The following is a 27,167-nucleotide window of genomic DNA, read 5'->3' as shown; positions in this document are numbered from 1 at the left end:
CACACATAGAAAATACATCCATACACAAGCAGGCTGTATACAGACTTCCTTTTGAATCTCAAGAGATCATTTGTGTGTTTCTTTCCCCCCTGAGGGGGGAGTGCATAGCAGAACCACAACACTGAAGAACTTGGCAGCCTTCCAGACACAGGCCGACAAGTCTGACAGGGGAAAGATACATTGATTTATTACAGAGACTGTGATAGCAGAAAGTGCTGCAGTAAGCCAGAACACATTAGAATAGCTTTTGGAACTTGTAGGATGATAAAAAACAGGATGCAATTTTTGTTACGGAGTCTCTTTAAGTAGTTAAATTACTGCACACTGTACAAAAATTAAAATGAATTGATTCAGAATTAAAAACGTTAATCGCTAAACAATCGCTGGAAAAATGCTTACACTTTTTAAAATCACTACCAAAATTGCCAGAAGATGCTCATGAAATCGCTTACAAAACTCATTAAAAACGCTAGCAACTGCAATTAGCGACAGCGATTTGTAGTGGGTTCCAGGCCCAGATTACCGACCAGGCAACAAAAGCAGTAGCTTGGGGCCCCCCCACTCAGAGTCAAAGGGGCCCCATCAGCACATAAACCAGCCCTTACCATCCTGTCAGCGGTGGCTGGTTAAAGGGACTCTGAGCAGTGCAGTAACTATGGAAAGATGCATATCATTTTAAAGCTCTCTTTCTCCTCTTTCCAATGATATATAAATCGCCGCCCTATGCCTTTTAGTTTTCGCTATTTTCGCGATCGAAATCACAGCCGCGGCAATTTCGATTGCGAAAATAGCGAAAATTAAACGGTGTAGGGTGGCTGTTTATCTATCATTGGAAAGAGGAGAAAGAGAACTTCAAAATGATATGCATCTTTCCATAGTTACATTGTATTACACAGGACGACTTTTCTCCAAAGTCGGCAGCTCGATTCAGCACAATGCAATGAAATATAAGGAACCCAGGGGGATATAATTACAAACATCATGCTGGTAGGTGTGAGGATGTAATTAATTAGTTGTGGGTATGCTTAAAGGCATACCCACAGCCACTGCTCGGCATCCCTTTAAGGGCTCTGCCTCTGACACAGGAGACCAGGGTTCGAATCTCGGCTCTGCCTGTTCAGTAAGCCAGCACCTATTCAGTAGGAGACCTTAGGCAAGTCTCTCTAACACTGCTACTGCCTATAGGGCACGTCCTAGTGGCTGCAGCTCTGGCGCTTTGAGTCTGCCAGGAGAAAAGCGTGATACAAATGTTATTTGTCTTGTCTTGTCAACTGATGCCCTGCGCTGCTGATTGTCTTCAGAGCCAGGCTCTCCTCCTAGGTCACCCTCCTGCTACTGTGCGCTCTGCCACTGCCCACTCCTCCCTCCCTTCCCACAGAGAACCACAGCTGCAGCAAGAATGATAGCAACAGATGGCAAATGCTCACTCACCTATCCATGATTCAAGCGATAGAGATCCCGTCATCTGAAACCCATCTGTCTCTTCTACAGTGCAGCCTCAGATTAGACAGGAAGTAGGAAGTAGTAATAGTAGTAGGAAGAGAGCGGCAGCACTCTAGAGGAGACAGATGGGCTCCGGATGATGGGACCTCTATTGCTTGGATCGCAATAGGTGAATGTGAGTCATCTGGTGCTGTCATTTTCCCCCACTGCGGCTGCCCTTCTCTGCTGGACTATCATATTCACAGGGATGGAGGCTGCATGGTGGCTGTCTAGTTTGGGAGGAAATCGGTTGTTCGGTGGTGGGGGTGGTTATGTAATTCTGTCTGGGGAACGGCTTCCGGTTTGGTGGTGTCCAGAGCTTTCTGCTATTGCCAGGCTGTAGATGCAGGGGGAAAGTGCTGCTGCTGTGATATCTGGCGCCCTCTTCACAGGGGTGCCCCAGCCCCTGAGTGCAAATGTCCCAGCTATTCATATCTCACTCTGCATTTTGCCGCTGCTATTCCCTGCATTGTGCACCCACAGAGAAAAGCGGGCTGTTGCCCATAGCAACCAGTAGCTCGGCTGCCCCGGTGTGTGCGGCATGTTGCTGTGCAGCTGCATCTTCTGATTCTATTACGACATGATGGGGGGGCCCAAATCAGTTACTTTGCTTAGGGCCCCATTTAGCCTTAATCCGGCTCTGTCCAGGCCTCACAGTGGTTGCCTATGAGGTAACCCTGGTTTGTATCCTCTATTGTACTCTTTAAATATACCACAATTGCCGGTACATACTACACTATACTGGGCTCTCGGTGTTCCCTCCCTTTTACTTCACCTTCTGTAATACTCTGTAATGATGGCGCAGCACTGCTAGAATTACCTTATATGAAGATCATAGAAATCCTGTAGAGCAGGAAGTACGCTGGCCCTAGAAGTAACCCAAGACTTGACTAGACTGATGGGAAACTGCAGAGGTCCACCTGCTGACCAGGCACCAGAAATCATGTTTTTTCTGTTGTACTGAAAGAGTTGGCTCTTGCTGCTTTCAACACTAACTGTTGTTGCTGAGTCAAGATCAGTGTAGTTGCAGTGTGAGAACTGTAGCTGAGGACATTTCCTGCCCACAGAATAAAACTCATGCAGGCGCCGACATCAGTACTGTAACAGTCAGCACTGTGAATGGCGTAACTGGTTGGATGTAATAGGTTAAATGATACACACATGTTGAGATCTTTCTTTAAAGAAAAGATTTAAAAATAACACCTGATAAATGTATCAGTTTTACTACAAGAGTAAGAACTCCTTTCAATGTTTGTAAATATTTTGTCTTTTCATGGGACAACAATGAAGATATGACACGTTACAATGTAAAGCAGTCAGTGTAAAGCTTGTATAACAGTATATATTTGCTGTCCCATCAAATTAACAACAAAGCCATTAATGTCTAAACCGCTGGCAACAAAAGTGTGTACACCCCTTAGTGAAGAATGTCAAAGTTCTGCCCAATTAGACATTTTCCTTCACCAGGGTCATGATACACGTTAATGTTACAAAAGCTTAGGTGTGAATGGGGAGGCAGGAGGGTTAAATTTGGTGTTATCACTCTCACACTCTCTCATACTGGTCATTGGAAGTTCATAGTGGCACTGCATGGCAGAGAACTCTCTGAGGGTCTGAAAAAAAAAAAAGAATTGTTGCTCTACATAGAGAAAAGATGGCTTAGGCCATAGGAAGTTTGCCAACACCCCGAAACTGAGCTGCAGCATGGTGGCCAACACAATACAGCAGTTTAACAGGACAGGTTCCACTCAGAACAGGCCTTGCCAAGTTCGTCCAATGAAGATGAGCCTGAGAGCACATTCTCAGCATCATATCCAAAGGTTGTATTTTTCAAATACACATATGTGTGTGTGTGTGTGTGTGTGTGTGTGTGTGTGTGTGTGTGTGTGTGTGTTTGTGTGTGTGTGGGGGGATGTCAGTCTGTCAGTGCTTAGACTATATGCCACACAATGTCTCACGGTCATCCAATTAAGCTGAGCCTGAGAGCACATGCTCAGCATCATATCCAAAGTTTTTATTTTTCAAATAGACATATGAGTGCTGGCAGCATCGCTGCAGAGGTTGAAGTGTGTGTGTGTGTGTGTGTGTGTGTGTGCGTGCGTGCGTGCGTGTGTGTGTGTGTAGGGATCAGCCTGTCAGTGCGTAGACCATATGCCACACACTGTCTCAATTCTAAAGAAGATGCTCAAGAAAGCCTGCAAACAGTTTGCTGAAGACAAGCAGACTAAAGGTGGCCATACATCAGGCGACTTGGCGGCCAATTGACCATCCAATTCTATTATTATAAATGGACCATCCAATTTGATTATTATACATTAATTGAATGAAAATCGGTGCCGCCAAGTGCATGCCTGACCGACAAAGCAGCCAATTTTGGGACGGAAATTGGTTGCATGGTTGAACGCGCATGTTGCAAGATGTCGGGCCTAAGTTGGATGGTCGGGTGAGCAGCGGTATGGCGGACATTTTTGGAAAGAGCAACAAAACAACGAAACCCCACCGCTGCCGCCGCAATGTATAAATGTGCCCCTCACCCCTCCCCGTGTGTGCATTTATACATTACCTGTCCGGTGTCAGCCTCCACGCGGTGTCCGTCCATCTCGATGGGTTTGGCATACACGCTAGTGGTGCATAGCATCTGACGTCAGCTATGCGCCGCTAGCGTGTATACGGCTTAGAACCGGCAAAATAGATGGACACCGCGCTGAGGCTGCCACAGGACAGGTATTGCATAAATGCACACACGGGGGGGTTGCGGAGGGGATGGGATGTGCTGGGGGGAACGTGGCAGGCCCATCCGATTCCCTGAAGATTTCATGCTGAAATTGGACAGGAATAAGCCTGTAGTATATGGGCAGCTTCGACATGAGACAAATTTATCTCTAATAAGATTCGATTAGAGATAAATGTGTCTCTTTGCCCAATGTGCCCATAATCGTCAGGCTTATGGGCACCTTAAGGACATGGGTTACTGGAACCATGTCCTGTGGCTTGATGAAACATAGATAAACTTATTTGGTTAAGATGGTGTCAAGCATGAGTAGCAGCAACCAAATGAGGAGTACCGAGACAAGTATGTCTTGCCTACAGACAAGCATGGTAGTAGGAGTGTCATGGTTTAGGGCTGCATAAGTACTGCCAGCACTGTGGAGCTACAGCTCATTGAGGGAACCATGAATGCCAACATGTACTGTGTCCAAGTGTGGTCTCCAGACTGCATTCCCCACAGCATGAACTAAGGTGCAAGGGCAGTCTGCCAAAGCACCAGGTCGGACCTCCAGTGTAAAGTCTTCAAGGACAAGCACACTCAGGGACTTCTTTCAAACTTCATAGAAATCTTTATTGAAAAATCTCAAGCATTAAAACACGTGAGCCATCACAGGGACAATCCAGCAATGCGATAACTGCCAAGGACGGTAAGTGTCCATCAATAGCTTAGTCCCCAGATAGACAAATTATTTATAGCAGTTGGGTAGACTCAAGTTAAAATTCTATAGGCAGTCCATAGGCGGTTATCGCATTGCTGGATTGTCCCTGTAAACTCCGGCTATGGCAAACAAAAGTATGAGAGAAGCCTATGGAGGATCCAGCGGTTTCCCTCTTCCAAGGTAAGTATACAAAATGTTAGGTTGCAAACCTTGTACTTTTGCTTTAAATGACTGTCCAGAAGGCATTTCCACTGCTCTTGATTAGTCTTTTGTTCCTCTGGGAGACTCTACTATCTATGGATTTGTCAGTCAAGCCATCAGTCACCCCTGAAGAGTTCAGGAAAGCCACAAAAACCCTGAATTGAGAATTAAAAGCCGCAAAATGGGCCTACTCAGACAGGCCCCCGTTCTCACCTCCCTATTTAATAAACCACTGGCAAAGGGCAAAGTACCCTTGTGCCTCAGGAAACTTACAATCATTCCGACATCACAACTACAGGCCTGTTTCCCTAGCCTCCACCATCATAAAACTTTCTGAAAGACTGGTCCTCCTCCATCTGAAGGGCTCCACCAACTCCCTCCTGGACTCTCTCAAATTTGCACACAGGGCAAACAGGTCCATTGAGGATGCCATCAATATAAGTCTGGCATTCATCATGGAACCCTGGGCAGACCAGACACCCACGCAAGGATCCTCTTCCTTGACTTCAGTTCCACCTTCAATACCATCTGCCTGGACATCCTGCACAACAACCTTGCACAACATGGCCTTGACCTTACTTTATGAGCATGGATCAGGGACTTCCTTACCAACAGGACGCAACAAGTCAAGCTTGTCAATTGCTCCTCCCAGGAAAGAACTACTAATTCAGTTGCCCCACAAGGGTGTGTTCTGTCCTTTTTTCTGTTCTTCATGTACACGGACAGCTGTAACTCATCTGCCAACTCTGTTAAAGTCATCAAATTTGCTGACACAACAATCCTCGGCATAGCGAAAGGAGATTGAGCGTGTCTTCAAATGGTGCAAGAAGAACAAGCTCGTATTAAATGCAGCAGTGGAAATGGTTGTGGGCCCTACTACACCCATCCCGATCTCTATCGAGGGCACTGATGTCCCCAGGGTGTGAAGTGCTCGGTTCTTAGGCATCCTATCACAAATGATCTGCGGTGGGAGAGAATTCCAGCACAACCCAGAAGGCAGCTCTGCAAAGATTGATCTTCCTGAGACAACTGAGGAAGTTTAGGATCCTGCGGTAACGATTGACTTGCTTCTATACTGCCACCATCAAGACTATCATCTGCTCCTCCATTGTCATCTGGTCAGCAGGCACATCAACAAGCGACAAGCTCAAACTTAAACACTGTAGAGAGGATCATAGGATCACACCTGCCACCTCTGGACCTCCTACCGACCACCCAGTTGAGGTCCAGGGCAAACAAGGTACTGAATGACGCTACCCACCCCAGCAGGCACTACTTCAACTGTCTCCATTCTGGCCGCTGCCTCAGAACCATCTCCACCAGAAGTACCAGGCACAGGAACTCCTCCTTCCCCCAGCCTGTCCTTCTCCTGAACTCAAGCACTCTTTCATGCAAAATCCCCTATTTTTCCTGTCCCCAAGTATAGATTCCTCTGCATCCTGTTCCTGTCTTGTAGGCCCCCTTCTCTGTTTATCTGAAATGCTGAATTGTTTTGGACTTTAAGACTCACTTTTTCCCCCCGAAAAGTTTGGGAAAGAAGTCACTGCGTTTTATAGTCCAAATGCAGAGAGTTCATGACTTGTGAACGCTTGCCAAACTAACCTCCAACCCACCGCAATGTCGTGTACTCCCTGGACTGTGCCCATGCAGAGGAGGACACAGGGGGACAAACTGAGGACATGGGGAAACAAAGGGCATAGAGGAGGACACAAGTAAGACAGAGGCAGACACAGTAGGACACAGGGGGGACAGAGGAGGACACGGGGAGACACAAGAGGTACACGGGGGCATAAGGTACAAAGGGGACTTAATCCACAAGATGGACCAGATTTAGTATATCATTTTTCCACTGGTTTTTGTCCTCTAAACCTAGGTGCATCTTATGGTCAGGCACGTCTTATAATCTGAAAAATACGGTAACAATTTTGGGTGCAACTTTGGTCGTACTTGGCGAATAAAGCTGATTTTGACTCTCAAAAAAACAACATCTAAACACCACACTGACATTTATATATTTAAATACAAAACAATTAATATTCAAAAAGCTATTCCTAATTAAATCCCAGTGCAATTACACGTTATAGAATTCAGCAACTATTAAAAAAAAAAAAAACACGGATCTTCTTTTTCATCATATTTACAAAATCACTATAAAATCATCACTATATGTAGTGTACATTCTGGATTTGGGCCACTTTTACATGTTTCTGTGAAGGAAGATGTGAAACTATAATAACTTGACCTTGCAGCTGGTGTAATAAATGAATGTCTCCTTATCCCCTAACTGCATCTAACTGTATCACAGGCAGGGAACAGTCATTAAATACGGCAGCGCATTAATTATGCCTTTCTGTTGCATGGACTCTCTGGCAAACATTGGCATGTCCTAATTGCATGATATATCTGTATCAGTTCCTCCCCAGTTCTGCCTCCTACCATTAGCAGTATCTGATCTGTCATTTATATTCATCTGGGAGCACCTTACTTTACTCACTAAACCCATCACCGACACTTTTAGTTACTAGTGGGTGGTATAGTAAAGGTTAAGAGTTAAAGTGGACCTGCACTTTTTCACAGGAGATAAGGTAAACAGAGAAATGCACCATGTATGTATTTAAAGAGTTTAGCCTGTCTAATTCCCCCTCATCTGTGTCCAATCACAAGTGTAATTTGATCTCTCAGCTGTATCAGCTGTAACAAAGAAATGTTTTTTTTTAACCATGTAATGAATAGCGGAGATGCCGCCGCACGGACAAGCGGCAGGGTGGCTGTCTCCGCGTTCAAGCCGGCGGCGGTTTCCACGCAGCAACATGTCTCTGGTTTACCTAGTCCTTCTAGTGCACACAGATGGAGAGCTACGCACGCGCACGCACGCCAGGTGACAGGACCTTTATGCCAGCAGAAGGGGTATCAGCTGTATCAGAGTGCCTGGGGCGGCGCTGCGGAGCGCTGTTAGTATATATAGAGCTTGCTTGTCAGTTGCTGGTTGTCTGCCTTTGCGAATACTTTAGTGTGAGCACTCAGACCTCAGTCAGATCCTACAGTGTGTTAGAACCAGTTGGAACTGGGAATTCACACTTAGCCAGATTCCGCTTTAGGAGTTTACTGTGTTATTACTGTGTTATACTTCAGACTAGTTCCGGGGTGTTGAGACCAAGGACCTCACACCTAAGTCTAGGTTATTACTGTGTTATTCTTCAGACTAGTTCCGGGGTGTTGAGACCAAGGACCTCATACCTAAGTCTAGGATATTACGGTGTTCTACTTCAGACTAGTTCCGGGGTGTTGAGACCAAGGACCACACACCTAAGTCTAGGATATTACGGTGTTATACTTCAGACTAGTTCCGGGGTGTTGAGACCAAGGACCTCACACCTAAGTCTAGGATATTACTGTGTTATACTTCAGACTAGTTCCCGGGTGTCGAGACCAAGGACCTCACACCTCAGACTAGGGTTGTGCTATATTGATACCTGTTATGATCTCTGGCTTTGCTGACCTCTCTTCTGCTTTCTGATTCGGTACCTCGCCTATCTGTCTACCCGTTGCTAACCTGGCTTGTACCCTGACACCGAATCAGCCTTCTGTCTCTGTACCTTATCTGCTCATGTGTTGCCGACCTGGCTTGTATGACCCTTGTGGCTGTCACCCGTCCCTTGGTTGAACAGTCACTCTGTCATCCTTGAGACAGCAACTCTATAGGTGTCCATTTACTGTAAAGACTGCCTGCTCCTCAGGTAGTCCTTCTCACAGTGCAGTCAGGGGACTTTACCTATGGAAGTCCACTGGTTGTATACAGTCTGATTCCCAGTCCATCAGGGAATCCTTGGCTGCAGTACAGTCTGATTCCCAGTCCATCAGGGAATCCTTGGCTGCAGTACAGTATCCACCCCCTCCTCTTAAGGAGGTTAGGATCTATACAGTCAGAGGTCACCTGCTCCTCAGGTGTCCACTGGTGGCAGTGCAGTCCAACTCTTGGCTGCAATAGTGTCTGTATCTCCCGCTCCTTCGGGAGATAATTTTTCTTACTGTTGCACCAAACACTCACATACCTTAGGTGTCTTGTGTTAAGCTATACTTGTATTATTGGTGATTCTGCAGATCACCACATAATCAGGTATACCCCTCTGTATTATTGGTGATACTGCAGATCACCAATATTCAGATACACTCTGTGTGCTGACACCAATCATTACAAACCACTTCCTTTCCCTGGATACCTGAAGGATTTGTTACAACTGTGTCACACCACCCACAACCTCAAATCAAAAGGATCCAATGACTTGACCATCCCCAAAGACCAACTAAAAACCTTTGGGGCCAGAGGTTTCTGTCATGCTGCCCCTATCCCGTGGAATGCCTTACCAAACGTAATCAAGACAGCTCCAACCCTGAACATGTTTAAATCAAAGCTGAAAAGCCACCTGTTTAGTTTGGCATTTATGATCACATAACTTTTCCCCCTGTACACATCACTATGTACTGATCTGAGACAAGCTTATGCCCTTTGGGGCCTACGGGAGAAAAGTGCTTTACATATGATTTTGTGTTGTAGTCCTAATCCTAAATATGACTTTCCTGGAATCCCATTGTTTCATTTTGTATATGAAGCTTAACTTGTATGTTTAAAGTTTTAACTGTCATGATAGCAGTTTTTTTAATGATATTAAAGAGACAATGAAGCTAAAAAATATATTATCTAATGAATTGGTTGTGTAGTATGGATAATTACTAGAACATTAGTAACAAAGAAAATATTCTCATGTTTTTATTTTCAGTTGTATAGTGTGTTTTAGAACATTGCATCATTCTCATAAATTTGCAGTTACCACACTACTCAGCATTCTAAATGATTTTACAGAGCAGGCCAGTGAACTTTTGAACTCTCCTCTGTAGAGAAAAAAAATACAATGACTGACAGTTGAGATAATAAGCTTCAGAAGATAGGGCTCTCTGAGACTTTGAAAGTCGTGGAGCTCAATGGCTTTTTTGCACAGATAAGAACTGGAGTATCTTAACTCTTCCTGTACTGGAAACAATATTAGACTTATGTCTCTGCTCCTAATGTTTTATTTCTTAGCTGTACTACACATACCAATCATTATATCATATTACGGAAAATTGTATACTTACCTAACGGTAATTTTCCTTTCCCTATGCCTCCATGCCAACACATCGGGTTTAGGCCCCGCCCCTAATACCCCACAGGAATAGCTCTCTATAAGTGTTAGTCGACCCCACCCACAGGTGTCTTGTAACTATGTCCGTACCGAACAGTGGGTGGGATCCTGTGTTGGCATGGATGCATAGGGAAAGGAAAATTACCGTTAGGTAAGTATACAATTTTCCGTATTCCCTATGCCTCCATGCCAACACATCGGGATCTAACTATAACAACAAACGGGAGGGAACACTGTGGCAGGTATATACAGAAGTTTTATTTTAGACAGCATCATTATTCAAACAGGAAGATAAAATCGCTCTTTCAAACTGTACAGAGGTTGCGTGTGAGGTGTCAACTTGATAGTGGGAGATAAAGGTATTTATAGTGCTCCAATTGGCCGCCTGGCAGATCTTCGATGCAGGAACCTTAGCATATGCCGCCCAAGAGGCTGCCAGTCCCCTTGTTGAATGGGTCCGAATCTGTCTGGGAGGCTCTTTATTGACTGCCCTGTATGCGTTTTGGATGGTGCGAATGAGCCAGGATGCTATTGTTCAGGAAGAAGCAGCTTCTCCCTTTCGGTAACCTGTTGAAACAATGAAAAGTCTCTCTGATTTCCTTATGTCCTGTGTCTCCTGAACGTAAGCCTTCAAGGACCTTGCCACGTCCAGTGAGTGTAATGCTGTAGACTCCTCCTGGTTGAATGCCGGTAAGGACCACTCCTGATTGATATGCATGACCGAGGAGACTTTAGGAAGAAAGGTCTGGACAGGGCGTAACTGTACCCTATCTGGAAAAAATATCAGGAAGGGTTCTTGATGGCTCATAGCCTGCAGCTCTGAAATCCTCCCGGCCGAGGTGATAGCCACTAGGAAGACTGCTTTCAACGTCTTGTTCCACAGGGAGCATTGTTCCATTGGTTCAAAAGGAGGTCCTGTTAGATAATTTAGGACCAGGGGTAAGTCCCAACTGGGAAAGATTGGTTTCAGAGGGGGCTTTACTCTCATGACCCCGGCAAGGAATTGTTTGACTAGAGGATCAAAAGCCCACTTGCAGTTGGTCAGTGCTGATATCGCTGAGATTTGTACCTTCAAGGAGTGGAAAGTTAACCCTTTGTCGACGCCCGACTGCAGGAGAGCGAGCATTTGATGCACCAGAGGTCTCATTGGATCAAAAGACTCTCGTCCAGCGAATTCCATAAAGACCTTCCATACACGATGATATGTAGTATTTGTACTTACTTTCCTTGCCCTTTGTAGGGTTGTCACTACCGCCTCAGAACATCCCATCTCTTTCAATTTCCTCCTTTCAATTTCCATGCAGTCAACTTCAACCGTGCCGGATCTGGGTGAAGTATCGGTCCCTGTGACAACAGAGTCCTGCTGCTGGGAAGTGGTAGAGGGCTGGTCATCGACATCTGAGAAATCATAGGGGACCAGGGCCTTCTCGGCCACCAGGGAAGAACTACCAACAAGACCACTGGTTCCGACTTCAGCCTCTGTAATAACCTCATGATGAGGGGAACAGGTAGAAAGACATATGCAGTCTGAAAGTTCCATTTCGCAGTCAGTGCATCTGTAGCCTCTGCTTCCTTCTCTCGGTATCTGCTGTAGTAACGTCTGCACTTCCTGTTGTTGCGGGACGCCATCAAGTCCACCTCTGGTTTCAACCAATGTGCACAAATCATCTTGAAGACTGATTCCTCCAATTCCCATTCGTTGTTCGATATTGGAACTCTGCTTAGATAATCGGGTATCGTGTTGGAGACTCCCGGAATATGTATGGCTGTCAATGAGGTCAAGTTGTTTGATGCCCATGAGAAAATGAGGTTGGCCTCCTCCATCAGGGACTGGCTGCGTGAACCTCCCTGATTGCGGACATAGGCTACTGCCGTCCTGTTGTCCAATCTTAGTAGTACTTCCTTCCCTTTGACGAATCTCCGGAAATGCAGGAGGGCGCAGAATGCCGCCCTGAGCTCTAGTCTGTTGGCCGGCCAGTGTTTCATGAACTGTGGCCAATACCCCTGGGCCACTTGGGGACCGCATGATGCTCCCCAGCCTTTCTGACTTGCGTCTGTGTCGATCGTTATAGAGACCTTGGTTCTTAACCACTTGAGGACCCACCCTTTACCCCCCCTTAAGGACCAGCGCTGTCTTAGCTGATCTGTGCTGGGTGGGCTCTGCAGCCCCCAGCACAGATCAGCGTGCAGGCAGAGCGACCAGATCGCCCCCCTTTTTTCCCCACTAGGGGGATGATGTGCTAGGGGGGTCTGATCGCTCCTGCCTGCCGGGTGTTGCGGGGGGGGGGGGGGGGCACCTCAAAGCCCCCCTCTGCGGCGAAATCCTCCCCCTCCCTCTACTACCTGGCCCCCCCTGGAGATCCGGGCTGCACAGGACGCTATCCGTCCTGTGCAGCCAGTGACAGGCTGTCTCCTGTCACATGGCGGCGATCCCCGGCCGCTGATTGGCCGGGGATCGCCGATCTGCCTTACGGCGCTGCTGCGCAGCAGCGCCGTACAATGTAAACAAAGTGGATTATTTCCGCTTGTGTTTACATTTAGCCTGCGAGCCGCCATCGCAGGCTATTCACGGAGCCCCCCGCCGTGAATTGACAGGAAGCAGCCGCTCGCACGAGCGGCTGCTTCCTGATTAATCAGCCTGCAGCTGGCGACGCAGTACTGCGTCGCTGGTCCTGCAGCTGCCACTTTGCCGACGCACGGTATAAGCGTGCGGTCGGCAAGTGGTTAAAGGCACACATTTTCTCAAGTTCTTCTCCTCCAGCCACCAGGGTAGATCCTTTTTCATTAATTTTGTGACCAGGATTCTCTGGCCAAGACTGAGTCCATCCCACTGGGATAAGAATCCCTGTTGAAGACTCCTGAGTCTCCAATGAGACCAAGGGATCATCGGGATAGTTGACGACATAGTGCTCAGAACTCTTAGACATACCCTTGCCGACGTGTTCGTGGAGAGAAGTAGCTGTAGGACTCTTTCTCTTATCACTGGGATTTTCTCCTCTGGAAGGCCCACCAGATTTAGCTGAGTCCTGAATCTTGCTCCTAGATAGACAAGATCCTGGGTAGGTTGAAGATGGCTTTTTGGATAATTTATTTTCCAACCGAACTTGAGCAGAGTATCGATCAATAGATTGCTGTGTGCTAAAGCCTCTTCTCTCGTGTTGGACAGCAATAGAATGTCGTCCAGATAATGAAATGTCCGTATGCCTTGGAGCCTGACCAAGGCTATAAACTCTAACAGTAGCTTTGAGAAGGTCCTGGGAGCCGTGCAGATTCCGAAGGGGAGACACACAAACTGGTAATGAGCTCCCCCTACCGCGAATCTTAGATACTTCTGCATATCTTGCTGTATGGGGACATGCAAATAGGCATCTTCCAGATCGATGGAAAGCATAAAGTCCATAGGATTTACTGCCATGATGATTGTGTGTAAAGATTCCATTTTGAACTTCCCTAGCTGTATGTATGAGTTCAGTCTTTTCAGATCCAGTACAGGTCTCAGGTCCCCTGTTTTTTTCCATACAAAAAACAGTCTTGAGTAAAAACCTTGCCTTCTTTCCTTCCAAGGAACTGGTACTATCGCCTGCTTGTGTATTAGATCCTGAATATATGTTTCCAGAACTTCCTGCTTTTGGGAACACCGAGGAATGTGAGTGATCTTGAAACGATTCTCTGGGGGAGCGCTCTTGAACGTCCAGAAGTGCCCTGATGTTACCGTTCTTGCCACCCAAGGAGATTTTAGTTCTGTTCTCCATACATGGCTGAACAGCATCAATCTTGCCCCCACCGGGCTCTTCTGAATCTGCTGATTGTCAAAAGGACTTCTTGTTAGCCTGAGGAGGTTGATTATTCCTCTGTCTAGTGGTTCTACTCGTAGAAGCTTGATTCGCCTGCCAGTTATTTCTGTAATTCCTTCCGGGTCTATAGGACCTGGCATTTCTGTATCTGGAAGTTGGATGTTGAAAAGATGAACCGGCTTGTCTCCTTGGTCTTCTATCTTGCGGGAGTAGCCCAGATTGTCCGCCCGTAACACGGGAAATTGCCGAGTCCATTCTTTCCCCAAAGAGGTTCTTTCCATCGAAGGGAATTTTGCACCATGATTGCCGGGACGCTGGATCAGCCGACCAGGACCTCAGCCATAGGGCCCTCTTGGCAGTAACTGAGTATAACATAGACCTTGCCGAAGAACGGACCACATCTATTGCTGCTTCCCCTATGAAGTCACCGGCAATCTTAAGATCTTCTAAACTGGCGATTATGGCTTCTTTGTCTGCATCCTCTCTAAGCATGCGTTCTGTATTTTCTGACCAGGCTCGTACTGCTTTCCCCACCGAGGTTAGAGCAATCGCGGGTTTGCATGACCCTCCAGTACCTGTATAAATTTTCTTCAAATCCGTATCAATCTTGCGCTCCATGGTGTCTTTAAAAGTAATGGCGTCCTCAATCGGCAGAGTAACGTGCTTCGCCAATCTGGTGACTGAAGCGTCTACAACAGGGGCTTCTTCCAACATCTTAATGTCTTTGACAGGCAAAGGGTATAACTTTGACAATCTGTTTCCCATAGGGACTTTCTTCTCCATTTTTCGCCACTCCTCCTGGATAATTGCTCTTATCTCTTCCATTACAGGAAAGGTGAGTTTCGTCTTATCCAGAGGTTTATAATAAACCCTATTAGATTTTTTTCTAGATTTCTCTTCATCACTATCCTCAATGTCTTCCCAATCCAGAACATCCCTTACTGCTTTAATAAACGGATCTACTAGGGCAAAGTCAAAACCCAATGAGATCTCCTCAGGTTCTGGTGACATAGGACCAGACTGATGTTGGATAGATTGAGGTTAAGCGGGTGGCAAACTTGCAATATATGAGTCCATAGACTCCTGTACCGCCTTCTGTATTGCTTCTGTCACATTGATGGGTTCCTGTGCCGGCTCTCTGCCTAGCTCTTTGAAACAGTCTGCACAAACTGTCTTTCCTGGAGCCACTGGCTTAGTACAGGCCCAACATGATTTCTCTTTATGGCGGTAGGCCGGAGATTTTGATCTTGATCTTGACCGAGTGTTCCTACGTGATTTACTATAACGGGATCTACTCGAGGATCGTCTTCTATAGTATCCTCCTGATACTGAACGATAGAGCCTTCCCGATCTTCCCGAGCTGTAGGAAAAGATGAAAGCATTGCTAAGTATAGCCCTCCTATAGAGCACTCCTGTATCTTAGCAGCCAGTTTTACCTGTATGCCCCCCTTACCTAGTCCAAGAGCGCTGATCTGTGTGGGGCCTAGGGGCATCCATGGTTGCTGGCCAAAACATCCAGACGCTGGAAAACAAAGAAGAGGAAAGAGCAAGGTAAGTCCCTGCGTCTGTATTCCGTAGAAATGACAGAAGTGCTCGGAAGAATCCTAAGGTTACCCACCTTGTCCAGCAGTGTACTGCTACTTGTAGGGTCTCCTGACCACCAAGGCTACTGATGCGAGCGGCCGCGTACAGAGTCCGCAGGCAGTGGAGACACCGCCGCCGCCGTACTGCCGCCATATTTAAGAGCTGATCTAGCTAAGGAAGGACGCACTTCCGCCTCCTCCGGCATCCAGCCAATCGCGTCCCAGCACAGAAGTGAACGTCACTTCCTGTGACATCACTGAAGCGCATACTGCGCTGTGGGACGCACGCTGAGCCGCTCCTCCGAGCGGAGAACAAGGGAAACAGAGAGAGAAGGCAGAAGGAGAGAAAAAAAAAAAAAGGTAAGAACTGGATGCCCCGCCAAACCTGCTCCTTTAGAGTGGACAGTATAGCTCAAAGTCAGCTGTTCTTCTTGCCCCTCTAGAGCCTCCAATCCGCAGCATGACATGGACCTCCAAGACCAGCAAAACGGGGTCCCCACCCACATAGCCTTATTTAAAGTCACTGTGAGTGGCATCGCACAGGGGAGGCTGTCTGTGCGGATGGCCACATAATGCGGCCAGTAAGGGGGGAAATATAAAAATTCAGCAGGAACAACCTGCCGCTCCTGTGAGGTAAAGGACAGGAAGAAAAAAGACACCTGCGGGTGGGGTCGACTAACACTTATAGAGAGCTATTCCTGTGGGGTATTAGGGGCGGGGCCTAAACCCGATGTGTTGGCATGGAGGCATAGGGAATTTTTTTTTTCGCTTCAGTGTCTCTTTAAGCTCCCTTACAGACAAATCTTGAGCTACCGAACTTTAGTTACATGCATTTCTTGGAGAAACAGAATTTTCACAACCCTAATGAGTTATAAGTGAGTGTTAAATTACTGTTTAGCTACAAAGAAATAGTCATGTAAAGCTTTGATATCTTAACCCTGCAGTGAGAAAAGAAAAAAGGACCACAGCCTAGTTATTTGTATGCTTGGCACTGGAAATACACCTGTTTATCTCATCATGTCACTTCTGTAGCCCTTTAACATTTTAGCAGCCAATTCATTTAGAGGCTTGCAAGTGCTCCAAGCCAATTTATTTTGGCACTTTTTATTTGTTACATTTCCTTGCTACTAATTAGTACTGCTGTGATGTATATTTATGGCCACTTGTCACTAAGGGGCAGTGTGAGACAATAACAGAGGACTTCTGCTTTCAGTTTCTATATTTTCGGGTAGCAGAGAGACATCAAAGGATTCCTAGAATTTACAGCACAACAAGTTCTGCCGACTGAGGTCACAAGCAAAGCACATATCTAAAAAAAAATCCTTTGAAGCTGCTAAGCAAGTAATGTACCAATTCAGCATTTGTTTCTGACTTGTAGCCACAGCTGGAATGAACCCCCTCATAGAGTTTCAGACATCCCACCCATGAGATATTGATAAATGTGTAAATATGAGAAAGAATTTGTCACATACACTTTTTCTAATTTTTGCACTTAGTTTATGGGTTACGGTTATACTCACATCATTTTTGTTAAAGTATTTGAGAGCTCCTTCCCGTTCAGACAACACAAATTTCCTGCTGAGGAACTGGCCGTTGTCCCGTCCTCTCTTCCAGAGCACTCCTTCTCTGTAGCCTGCAAGGGAAAACCAGACGTCAGCACGTCCATCTTGTTGTGATCAATCATTTCTCAATTAGCATGCCAGGCATCACAGCATATGCCAAAGATGCCTGGATGAGATAAAAGCCCTTTTTTTTTTAATGAAAACTCACCCGTGTATTTTTAACAGTGTTAAAAAAAGAAAGAAAGAAATAATCTGTGCATTTTTTTTTGCTTCTAACCACATTGTCCCCTAGCAATGTTAAAAATAGGATTTGCCTCCACTTTAAAAAAAAAAACGCATCCGCTAAATGGAACACAAGAGTCCAAATTTTACATGTATGCAATGACAGTTTCCGTTCTCAGTAGGCTAATTGACGTGTTATCTTTGCCTGTTTTGATCGCCGCCGTGACATAATACGTGTCCTGTCGCTTTTCGCTGCCACTCGGTCCCCGTACACAGCCTGGGGGCCCAGCAGAAACATTGGGATTTCCACGGGGCTGCAAAAGACCTCTGGGTATCCTCAGCAACAGGGAGGATTCTCATTGGTTCATGGACCAATAAAAATTCTCGCTGTTGCTAGGGAGAATTAATCTATTGTCTCCTATCTACCCCTACCAGCCTCCGGACTATGTGTACCAAGGGGCTGAGCGGGGCCGGGACATTTGAGTGGCGATGCATACGGGCGGACGTGATCGACCCAAGACACTGAACGGGCAGACGTGTGCGGAGCGGACGGTGACATTTTTACATGCGGATGCAAAATGGACAGAATGCATCCGCTACCGTGTCCATTTTGCGTCCGCTCTAGTGTGAACCGGTCCTAACTCAGAGACAAATAAACTGTACTTGAAATATAGATACTTCTTAGATCAAGCTCAGGTATACTACGCTAGAAATCTATGGCTATTTTTTCCACCAGAAGGTGACACACTGCAATATGATCAGGATATTACTATATTTGATCATTATTCGGTAGTGACATTAGAGATTTAGAAAAGTAAAAAGAGCAATGTGCAGGAATCTATATTAACCAATTAGTAATCCACTCTCATTAGTCTTGCGACAATATAATTCTGAAAGCGAATAGCTAAATAGAAAATATGGATTACTACATTCTACAACATTACTCTACGCTGTTAAAAAGTAAAATGAGATAATTCGCTACTGTATTTGTCTTTTCTTATTTCAATAAAAAAGAATGATTGATAAAAAAAAAAAAAAAGTAAAATGAGATTCCCGTGGGGAAAAGTTATTAACAAGCAACCTAAAAGATCATTTGTACAAACATGCAACAAATGTAACAGATAAATATATGACATTGTTTTTATTTATAAAGCAAGAGACAGATTATGCAGAAATAAATACAGAGGGGTGCAAATTACAAAACATGCATACACAACAAGTACGCACAATGAGACTACATTCACAATCGGTGTTCCGCTCCCTGTAAAAGCAGGAACGTAACGCAATGGAACGCAAAAGCGGCACTGCATGTTGCACTGCATACGTTAAAGCATACAGTCAATGAAAATGTTTTATTGTTTGAACAGGGGCGCCAACATAGGATAAAAGCATCTAAAAATTATTCAAAAAGGGGGAAGTGATGAACAGTCTTGCTTCATCAGGCAAAACATTGGAGAAATTTGCACAAGTCTGTAGCATGGCCACGCACCTCTGGTCAATGAAAAGCATGCTTCACTGTTAACACGTTTTGTGGTAACACACTGCATGGCGTTGCATCGCAGTGCGATGTTTCGCGTTACAATGCAACCCTTATGCCGCACCGCAGCTCCCCACTGTCCACTAAACTTTCTAGGCGAAATTGTTTCACACACAGGCAAACCTCCATTACAGTATATTGTGAAAAAGAAAAACAAAAATCAATCTAATTGGTGCAAGAGACATAGAAAACCCCAGATATTCCTTATACCCTCAGCAGTTTAGTAAACTGGTACTGGAAGACATTGGAGAATGAAACTGCATTACATAAAGCAACAGATGCTCATAGAGCTCACCTTGTAACAATTTACAAACAGTGCAGAGGTTAAGTGGTTACAATGTCAAAAAGTAAAATAAAAAAAACCTCTGGACCAAAAATAAATACTGTTTATTTGAGTCTGACACCCCACATCAACAGGAGTGTGTGCCAGCAACTGCTTCCCGTCTCAGTTACATACAGTCGTTGGCAACAATTTCATAATCTAAAAACAAATTAGCTTTGCTTTAACTTCCCCCACAAAATGATGTTTTCTTCATGTATCCAGCTGTTTTAGTCTTAAGACTTTAATTAACAGTCAAGTGAAATATACAGTTAGCTCTATAAATATTTGGACAGAGACAACTTTTTTCTAATTTTGGATCTGTACATTACCACAATGAACTTTAAATGAAACAATTCAGATGCAGTTGAAGTGCAGACTTACAGCTTTAAAATTCCGTGGGGTGAACAATAGGATTGCATAAAATGTGAGGCAAGGTTGTCTCTATCCTAATATGTATTGACCTATTTGTATATTCTATATGAGAACCCTGTAACGTGCCTACATATTTATAAGCTTTGCTTGTCTGATTCTGTGTTTCGTACATCTCTGCATAACTCCACTCCACTGACAGCCCTGTTTCCTGTTCCACCAGCCTGTGCAATGGACACTGATCCGGTGTGGTCACACTACTGATTCTTTATACAAGATAGAAGATTTGGGGGGGGGGGGGGTGAGGTTGCTTAAAAACCAGCACAAAAAATGCATCCTTATCTTTCATGCTGTGCAGTGTAGCAGATGTGTGACTCACAACTGTGGCTAAAATATACGTTCATGTATTACTCTATATTGTGCATTTTACTTGTTTGACTGTAGTTTTAGTTTTCTGAGATAGTGTGATGAAGTAGTGGATGTGAACATGATGGCTGTTCCTCCCTCCTGAATATGCCTGCCAGTGAATTGGTTCCTGGGCTGTCCCTGGAACTGCTCACAGCAGCAGCATGTATTCTGTATAAGCTGGTAGCTTTTCACAGTAAGATTTATAGCTGCAGGCTGGTGACTGTGCCAAGACAATCGGGACGTCTGCCTCTCGCTCTCTGTCTGAAACCCAGAGCTCCTTCCCTACCTGGCTGTATGCGAGTCAATAGCACGGATGGCAATGGTTTCATGTGGATGTGAGATTACAGTGTCTTGCCGATTTCACTGAAAATAATAATGTACAAAACTGGAATATTTAACTGTATTCATATGGCAATCACTTTACAAATGCATGAAGCCAGTTTTTCCTGTGTGTGTGCCCCGATCACCCAGAAATCTATTTACCAAGTGTAATGCTTGGTGCACACCATACAATTTTCTGGCAGATTTACCTGCCAGATCGATTATTTCCAACATGTCCGATCTAAATTTCAATCGATTTTTCAATTGTTTTTTTCATTGTTTTTCGATTTTTTTTATCGATTTCCGTTCAGTTCTATGAAAATCGATAAAAAGAAAAAAATATTTAAAAAAATAGGAAAATTGAAAAATTGATCGAAATTCAGAACGGACATGGTAGAAATAATTGATATGGCAGGTAAATATGCCATAAAATTGTATGGTGTGTACCTAGCATAAATATGCCCACTAATGATACAAGCATGATGGTAGAAGCTTACCAAATTACATTCCTCTCCTAGTTCCCCATACTCACTTCTTGAAAAACTTAACTTCTTGCTAAAGTCAAACTTTCAGACAGGAAGAAGAAGACTTGCTGCGATGTTCCCTCCCATCATTCTCCCATTCCCTTTGCTCCCCTGCCCTATTCACTCCCCTTAAGAGGCGGGACTAGGAGGCTGATAGGAGGGATCACAATAAGCCTTCCTCTTCCTGTCTGCAAATTTAACTTTACCCAAAAGTCACGTTTTTCGAGGAGTGGTTATTGGGGCTGGGGGATTGAGGAGAGAAATGGACAATGCACAGGGGGATGTGGATCCAGCATGAACACACCTCTGTGCTTACCTTATGTAGCTTTGTCTGAGGTCAGGTATGTTTGAAAGTGTACCCGAGGCAACATGTGACATGATAAGAAAACAAAAACATTTTAACAACCAGGCTGTTTTACTTGTTTTATTTTGCTGCCTGAAAGAGTTAATTTCTAGGCATGTAAGTGACAGCTTCTGTTGTGTCGATACCTTGTGGTGTATATAGTAAACAACACTGATAAGCAGATTACAGGCAGAAAAGTTTTCCTGGCAGAATAAAACTTCTGAGGGCAGGGAGAGGTGACATACATGAACTATTGGCCTTTTTTCTAACTATGGGTCACTTAATAGACTGCCACTCAGAGACAATAAAACATTCAACCTACTTTGTAAATGTTAAGAGTTACCCTGGGATGCTTAAAAAAAGTCATTTTTAGGAATAGGAAGAAAAATATAATTGTTTATCTCATCAGTTTATTTTAACCTCAGGTTCACTTTAAGGTTGTCCATCTACAACCATACATTCCCTATGCTCTTGTAGGCACATTTTCCTAGAACTATTAACTATTATCAGTAGTAAATCAGTAGTAAATGCACTAGTACTTTTCTTTCTTCTATTGGTATGAAGCAATTTTTTTAAAACATTAAATTAATCTCTCTGTATACCATGTGCTAACACAAATCTCTGCTGGAAATGTACTATAAGCAGAAGGATAAAGAAGAATACAAATAGGAGTACATTTTCTTGTATAAGATTACTGTTTCAAGATCACTTTTAGGCAGACAGCCAAGTACACAGATGGGATAAATACAGAACTGGTATTACATGCCAAAAGACTCGTAATTCTGTCTACCTAAGTCTCTAACGACATAGGTAACACTATATTGCCTAGCCAGGCACCTCTGTTACCAGCCTTTTCTGCACTGCACTCAAAGCAAAGACAGACAGGTCACCATATACCCAGCAGCGGTATAACTTCAATTCAAGACGCCACCAAGAAAAACTTTCATCAGACCACCCCCTCCCTTACAATGGTGATGACCAGCAGGTCCCAACTGCCTTGGGTGACATAACAAGTGAGGCCCCCATGACATCTCCCACTCATAGCCCTAGCTGTGAAGAGGGGCCCCTCTATCACATGGAGAGAGGGTAAGAGGATGGGGCCTGTGAAGGCCATAGCCCGTCTGTGGCTTCAAGAGCCGCTTTCACCTCTGAGGATCCTTACCATGTATCCTGTAGTGCAGGACATTGCTAGAGGCTAATACAGAGACAGATTCAGATATGTTTAGCACTTGCATGTAAAATAAATATAATGTTTTTAGAAGTGGATAACAACTTCCACATTCCCGAAACATACAGATAAGTTAACTGGCTTCCTCCAAACTGGCATTAGACTATAATATGGACATACAAGTAGGGATTAGATTGTGACCATATACTGTGTAAAGTGCCAGTGCTACATAAATACTGCCGTAAAAAAATAAAGATAAAAATAAAAATCTTAGCATTCACTTACCTAGTGCTCGGTGCACAGCATTTACGGATGCAAGCAAGTCCCTTAGCAGAGAATGTAGTGATTTAATATTTGACATAGCACGGAGTGTCAAACTAAAATAGAAAGTGGGCCGAAATAAGACACTGGGACCAAGTTGTTGGCCAACCTCAATGTCTTAGTGGCCTCCTCCCAACCTTATACAGTTCCCTGGTGTCTTATGGCCTCTCTCCTCTATCCAGTTCTTTGGTGTCTAATGGCCTCCCTCCTCTATACAGTTCTCTGGTGTCTAATGGCCTCCCTCCTCTATAAAGTTCCCTGGTGTCTAATGGCCTCCCTCCTCTATCCAGTTCTCTGGCGTCTAATGGCCTCCCTCCTCTATCCAGTTCTCTGGTGTCTAATGGCCTCCCTCCTCTATACAGTTCCCTGGTGTTTAATGGTCTCCCTCCTCTATACAGTTCTCTGGTGTCTAGTGGCCCCTTCCCTCCACATTACAGATCCTCAGTATCTATTCTTTATGCACACACAAGATTAAACTCATTAGAGGTGACCTTCTGAAGCCATCTCAGCTGAGAATATAGTGTGCATATTGGTGTACCACCGGATCTTTAAGTGACGGCAATCGCTAAGTACGTTTTTCCCCTCTTAACCTTGTCCGCTGGAAGCTGTGTGTTGTACACCACGTGCTCCCTTCTCCTCTCCCACTAGCAACAGTAGGTGTCACTCATCCATAGCCAGAAGACTAATCTGTATATGTGTGTGCACAGGATTGTTGCTCTAGGGATCAAGACCCAAACCCTATAGGCAACAGTTATTGAAAGTGTGTGTATAGTTTGAAGACCTAAATCCACTTTAAATTATAACCCCATGGAAATTAAATGGCTTGGGCATTGATTATTAAAGAGAAACCGTAACCAAGCTGATACCCCCTTTCCCATGAGAAATCTAGTCCTTTTCTCAAACGGATCATCAGGAGGCTCTCTATGGCTGATTTTGTGCTGAAACCCCTCCCACAAATGATGTCAGCGCCTCACAGCACTGAGGTACTGACATCACACTTTGGGAGGCTTGTTGCACTGTGGGAAATAACAGCTGTTTACAACTGCCAAAAAAGCAAGCAACAGCTGCTTCCACTGACATTACCTGCCAGCAGTAAAAATGCCACCATGCGATGTCATAATGTAAATCAGGGAGAGGAAATATTTACAGCGAGTAAACACTGACTAAATCATTTATACATAATTGCTGTCAAAATGAAGCACTTTCTTATTACATTATTTTCACTGGAGTTCCTCTTTAACTTTCTTTGTAGTGAGCTGATTCATGTTGCTTGTGTGAGTCAAAGGGACAGATAGAAAAACTGATCAGCAATGCCACCCAGAAGTGCACATACATGCAGTATCAATAAAGCAGTGAAACGTAGCAGGGGGAGGAGGTGGGCCTGAGATGGAGCGTGAGCCAATGACTTGTATAAACAGATCCAAGGTTAAAAGAAAAGAATGGACTGGTAGCTACATTCAGCTGCTGTAGCGCCACCACTATGCAGAGACCCAGTATTCATGTTACTACTAGACCAGTTACACAGTACTATAGTCTGATCACCTTGTTATTGCTGTCATTGTTATGAAATGGTTCTTTCAGTCTTTACTTATTAACCTGGACTATAGAAATGCTATCCCTGAGAAGACTGAACAGAGAAAATCACAATATTAACATCACTCACCATGACATGCAACCTGACGGGAAGACTATTAATATTAATTAATGTTAATTGAAGCATGAAGTACAAGATTTACACTGCAATGAAAATGGCACAGGGAAGCTGTAGCCTACAAATCCCTGAGGGGGAGAACAAACAACAGGATTATATGTAGAGTGTGTGCACTGGAATAGTGTAATGAGATCTGGGGGAGCACAGCTCGACCGCTCCAACATAATGACATTCACATAAGTATAGCGTAAGTGAAGAGATAGGAGCATGGATTGGATAACCAGGACTGGTAGTAGCATGCAATGTATGGAAAGAATGAACTTTAAAGCATAACTGTACTTGTGTATGCAAGTATAGTTATCTGGGTGCCAACCCCAAAACAGAGCCAGCTTCTTAAGCCTGGTACAAACATTACATTTTGATTGGCCAATTACTAGCCAATTTTACCACTTCTATGTAGTATGAAGGCCAAAAGAGTTTGAATACTTTAAACAAATTGATTAGGCAAGCTCTCATACTACATGGAAGTGGTAAAGTTGGTCACAGATTGGCCAGTTAAAATTGGATGTGTGTACCAGGCTTCAGGAGGTTTGGCTGACATGGATTGGCCACTGTGGCTTGGAGTCCCTTTAGCCCATAGTAGCAGTTGTGAATAATAGTTATGTCATTTCCTGTCTAGAATCTAGAAGGTACACAAGGTGGGTGAATAGCCATCTATGGTTGTGGTGTTGGAAGCTCCTCCCTGACTAGCAGAAGCTCTGACCACAGCCAACAAGAACACCACCTCCTGTCTACCACCTACCGTCTTTGAGATGAGATGACATGGTTAATACTTATAATGGCTAGTGTGGACTGGAACTTCAATAAGCTATGCTGGCCACAACTTTGTATTTAAATATCATAGGCAGGAAGCCCAGCTTAGTTTTTATTGCACTTTTAAAAGCAGATTCCTGAAAAACATAAAAAAAAAAAACGAAGGAAACCTCCTGGCTGGCAAAACCCATCACTGTATTACCTGTTGCTGGCAGCTGCAAATTGCCTATCGATAGCCATTTAGAAGCTACATAATACAGGTCATGTGACTGCAGGGGCTTTTGTCTTACTGGTCTAGTCAGGTGATGTTCATCAGGGCCACAATTCATACTCTCCCATTGAGGTACAATATACAGTAATTAGACTTTGGAAAGTCATACATCCTCCTGTGCCAGAAATAATCCAGCAAAACTGAGAAAGCCAATGATGTGACTGCTGTTACTTGGCTAGTGTACATAGAGGTACATAGAGAGCAATCACAATGCTGCGACCCCAACTGTGCAATAAAAATAAACTGAGGTGAACCTGCTAAGTGCAGCCAATATCCAGTATGAAGCATTCCTTCTGTATAGCAATGACTCAGGACCTCTGTAATAAAAACATTCCATATTCCTGAACTCAGATGCTGATAGCAAACAAAAGTATCTTTATTGCTTTGTCCAAAGTAACACCATATTGATTAAACTTGATGTACAATTGGTTTATACACGCTTCCCTCTCAGAGCAGCCGGCAATGATGTTGACAAAGTACATTCCATTCTATTTTCTAGCATCCTATAGGCCTGTTTACAGGGAATTTGGCTGTTTATATTAAACGCCTCATTTACTCGGGCCTCTGATTGTGAATCAATGTGAAATGAGCAGTTTACTTTTGACACAGCATGGCGTAGCAGCAAACAAAGTGCCATCATTAACAAGGCCATTAATTTTATTGCCAGCTTTCTCATTTTATGGGTCTGCGCATCTGCAGCAAGAAGCCTGCCTGTTACAATATGACTGAATGTAACAGTAACACAGGCCACTGATATAAGGTGCCCTGCATTAGGCACTAAAGATCTTGCCTGCCTGGTTCTATGGGGCAGGCTGTGTACCTCTAAATGTTCTGTAAAGGGCCACCTTTTAGTGCTGAAATGGTTATGCAAAGAGCCAACAGTACCTGATCAGAAGCCTCCTCACCGACCGCTTCCTGCAATACACATTTCTGCAGCAGGAGACTACAGTCTTCCCAGAAAGCCCAGACTAGGCCCAGCTGTCCTGCAGTTTAGACATCATGATGTTGCTGAGGCTTCTCACACAGCCTACAGTTTAGTTAGCTGGGTTGCTCTAGGACAGTGATGGCTAACCTTGGCACTCCAGCTGTGGTGGAACTGCAAGTCCCATGAGGCATTGCAATATTCTGACAGCTCTAAGCATAACTCGGGAAGGCAGAGGCATGATGGGATTTGTAGTTTTGTCAAAGCTGGAGTGCCAAGCAATGCAATCAAGTTTTATAAGGAGGATTTTTAGCTGTAGAAGTCTCATTTAACCCAAAAAAAGGTAACATTTAATAAAGTATAAAAGTATATTTAGAATTGTGGAATTGGGCTTAAAGTGAACCTCCAGACTAAAAATCTACTCAGCAGCACTGAAAAGGCTTGGTGTTTCTTTAATAGTGTCTCAACATCCGAACTATGTTTTTCTTCACCAAGCCTCATTTTTAGCTGCACAGAAGAAAACTGCCCGGGCATTTTTTCCCCTGATGCCGTGCAAAGCATAATGGAATTTCTGATGATGTTGTTCTCCTTCTGCTGGTTGTTTTTTTACATTTTGAATTTGAGATTTGAAGCCTAGTGCATGCAGCTGGGAGGGGTAATCAGTACACAGGATAGTTGGAACTGTGTCTCTTGCTCCCTGTCACCTCCTTTCAACCAAAAAGATTCATTTAAAACAGGGCGGGTA

At 44.5% G+C, this 27,167-nt stretch overlaps 1 protein-coding gene across 2 annotated transcripts in view; it reads right to left on the bottom strand.

Moving 5' to 3' along the window:
• The window catches only part of ADAP1 (ArfGAP with dual PH domains 1), a 326,339-nt gene that overhangs the window by 36,336 nt on the left and 262,836 nt on the right, over positions 1-27,167 (bottom strand). For both annotated transcript variants that reach the window (XM_068244589.1, XM_068244587.1), the window contains exon 5: positions 17,189-17,301. In XM_068244589.1, the coding sequence (XP_068100690.1) occupies positions 17,189-17,301 (113 nt within the window). The remainder of the gene's footprint in view (positions 1-17,188; positions 17,302-27,167) is intronic.

This window comes from Hyperolius riggenbachi, chromosome 7, assembly GCF_040937935.1.
Source record: "Hyperolius riggenbachi isolate aHypRig1 chromosome 7, aHypRig1.pri, whole genome shotgun sequence".
NCBI classification, from domain to species: domain Eukaryota; kingdom Metazoa; phylum Chordata; class Amphibia; order Anura; family Hyperoliidae; genus Hyperolius; species Hyperolius riggenbachi.
This window is presented reverse-complemented; position numbering and strand designations above follow the sequence as displayed.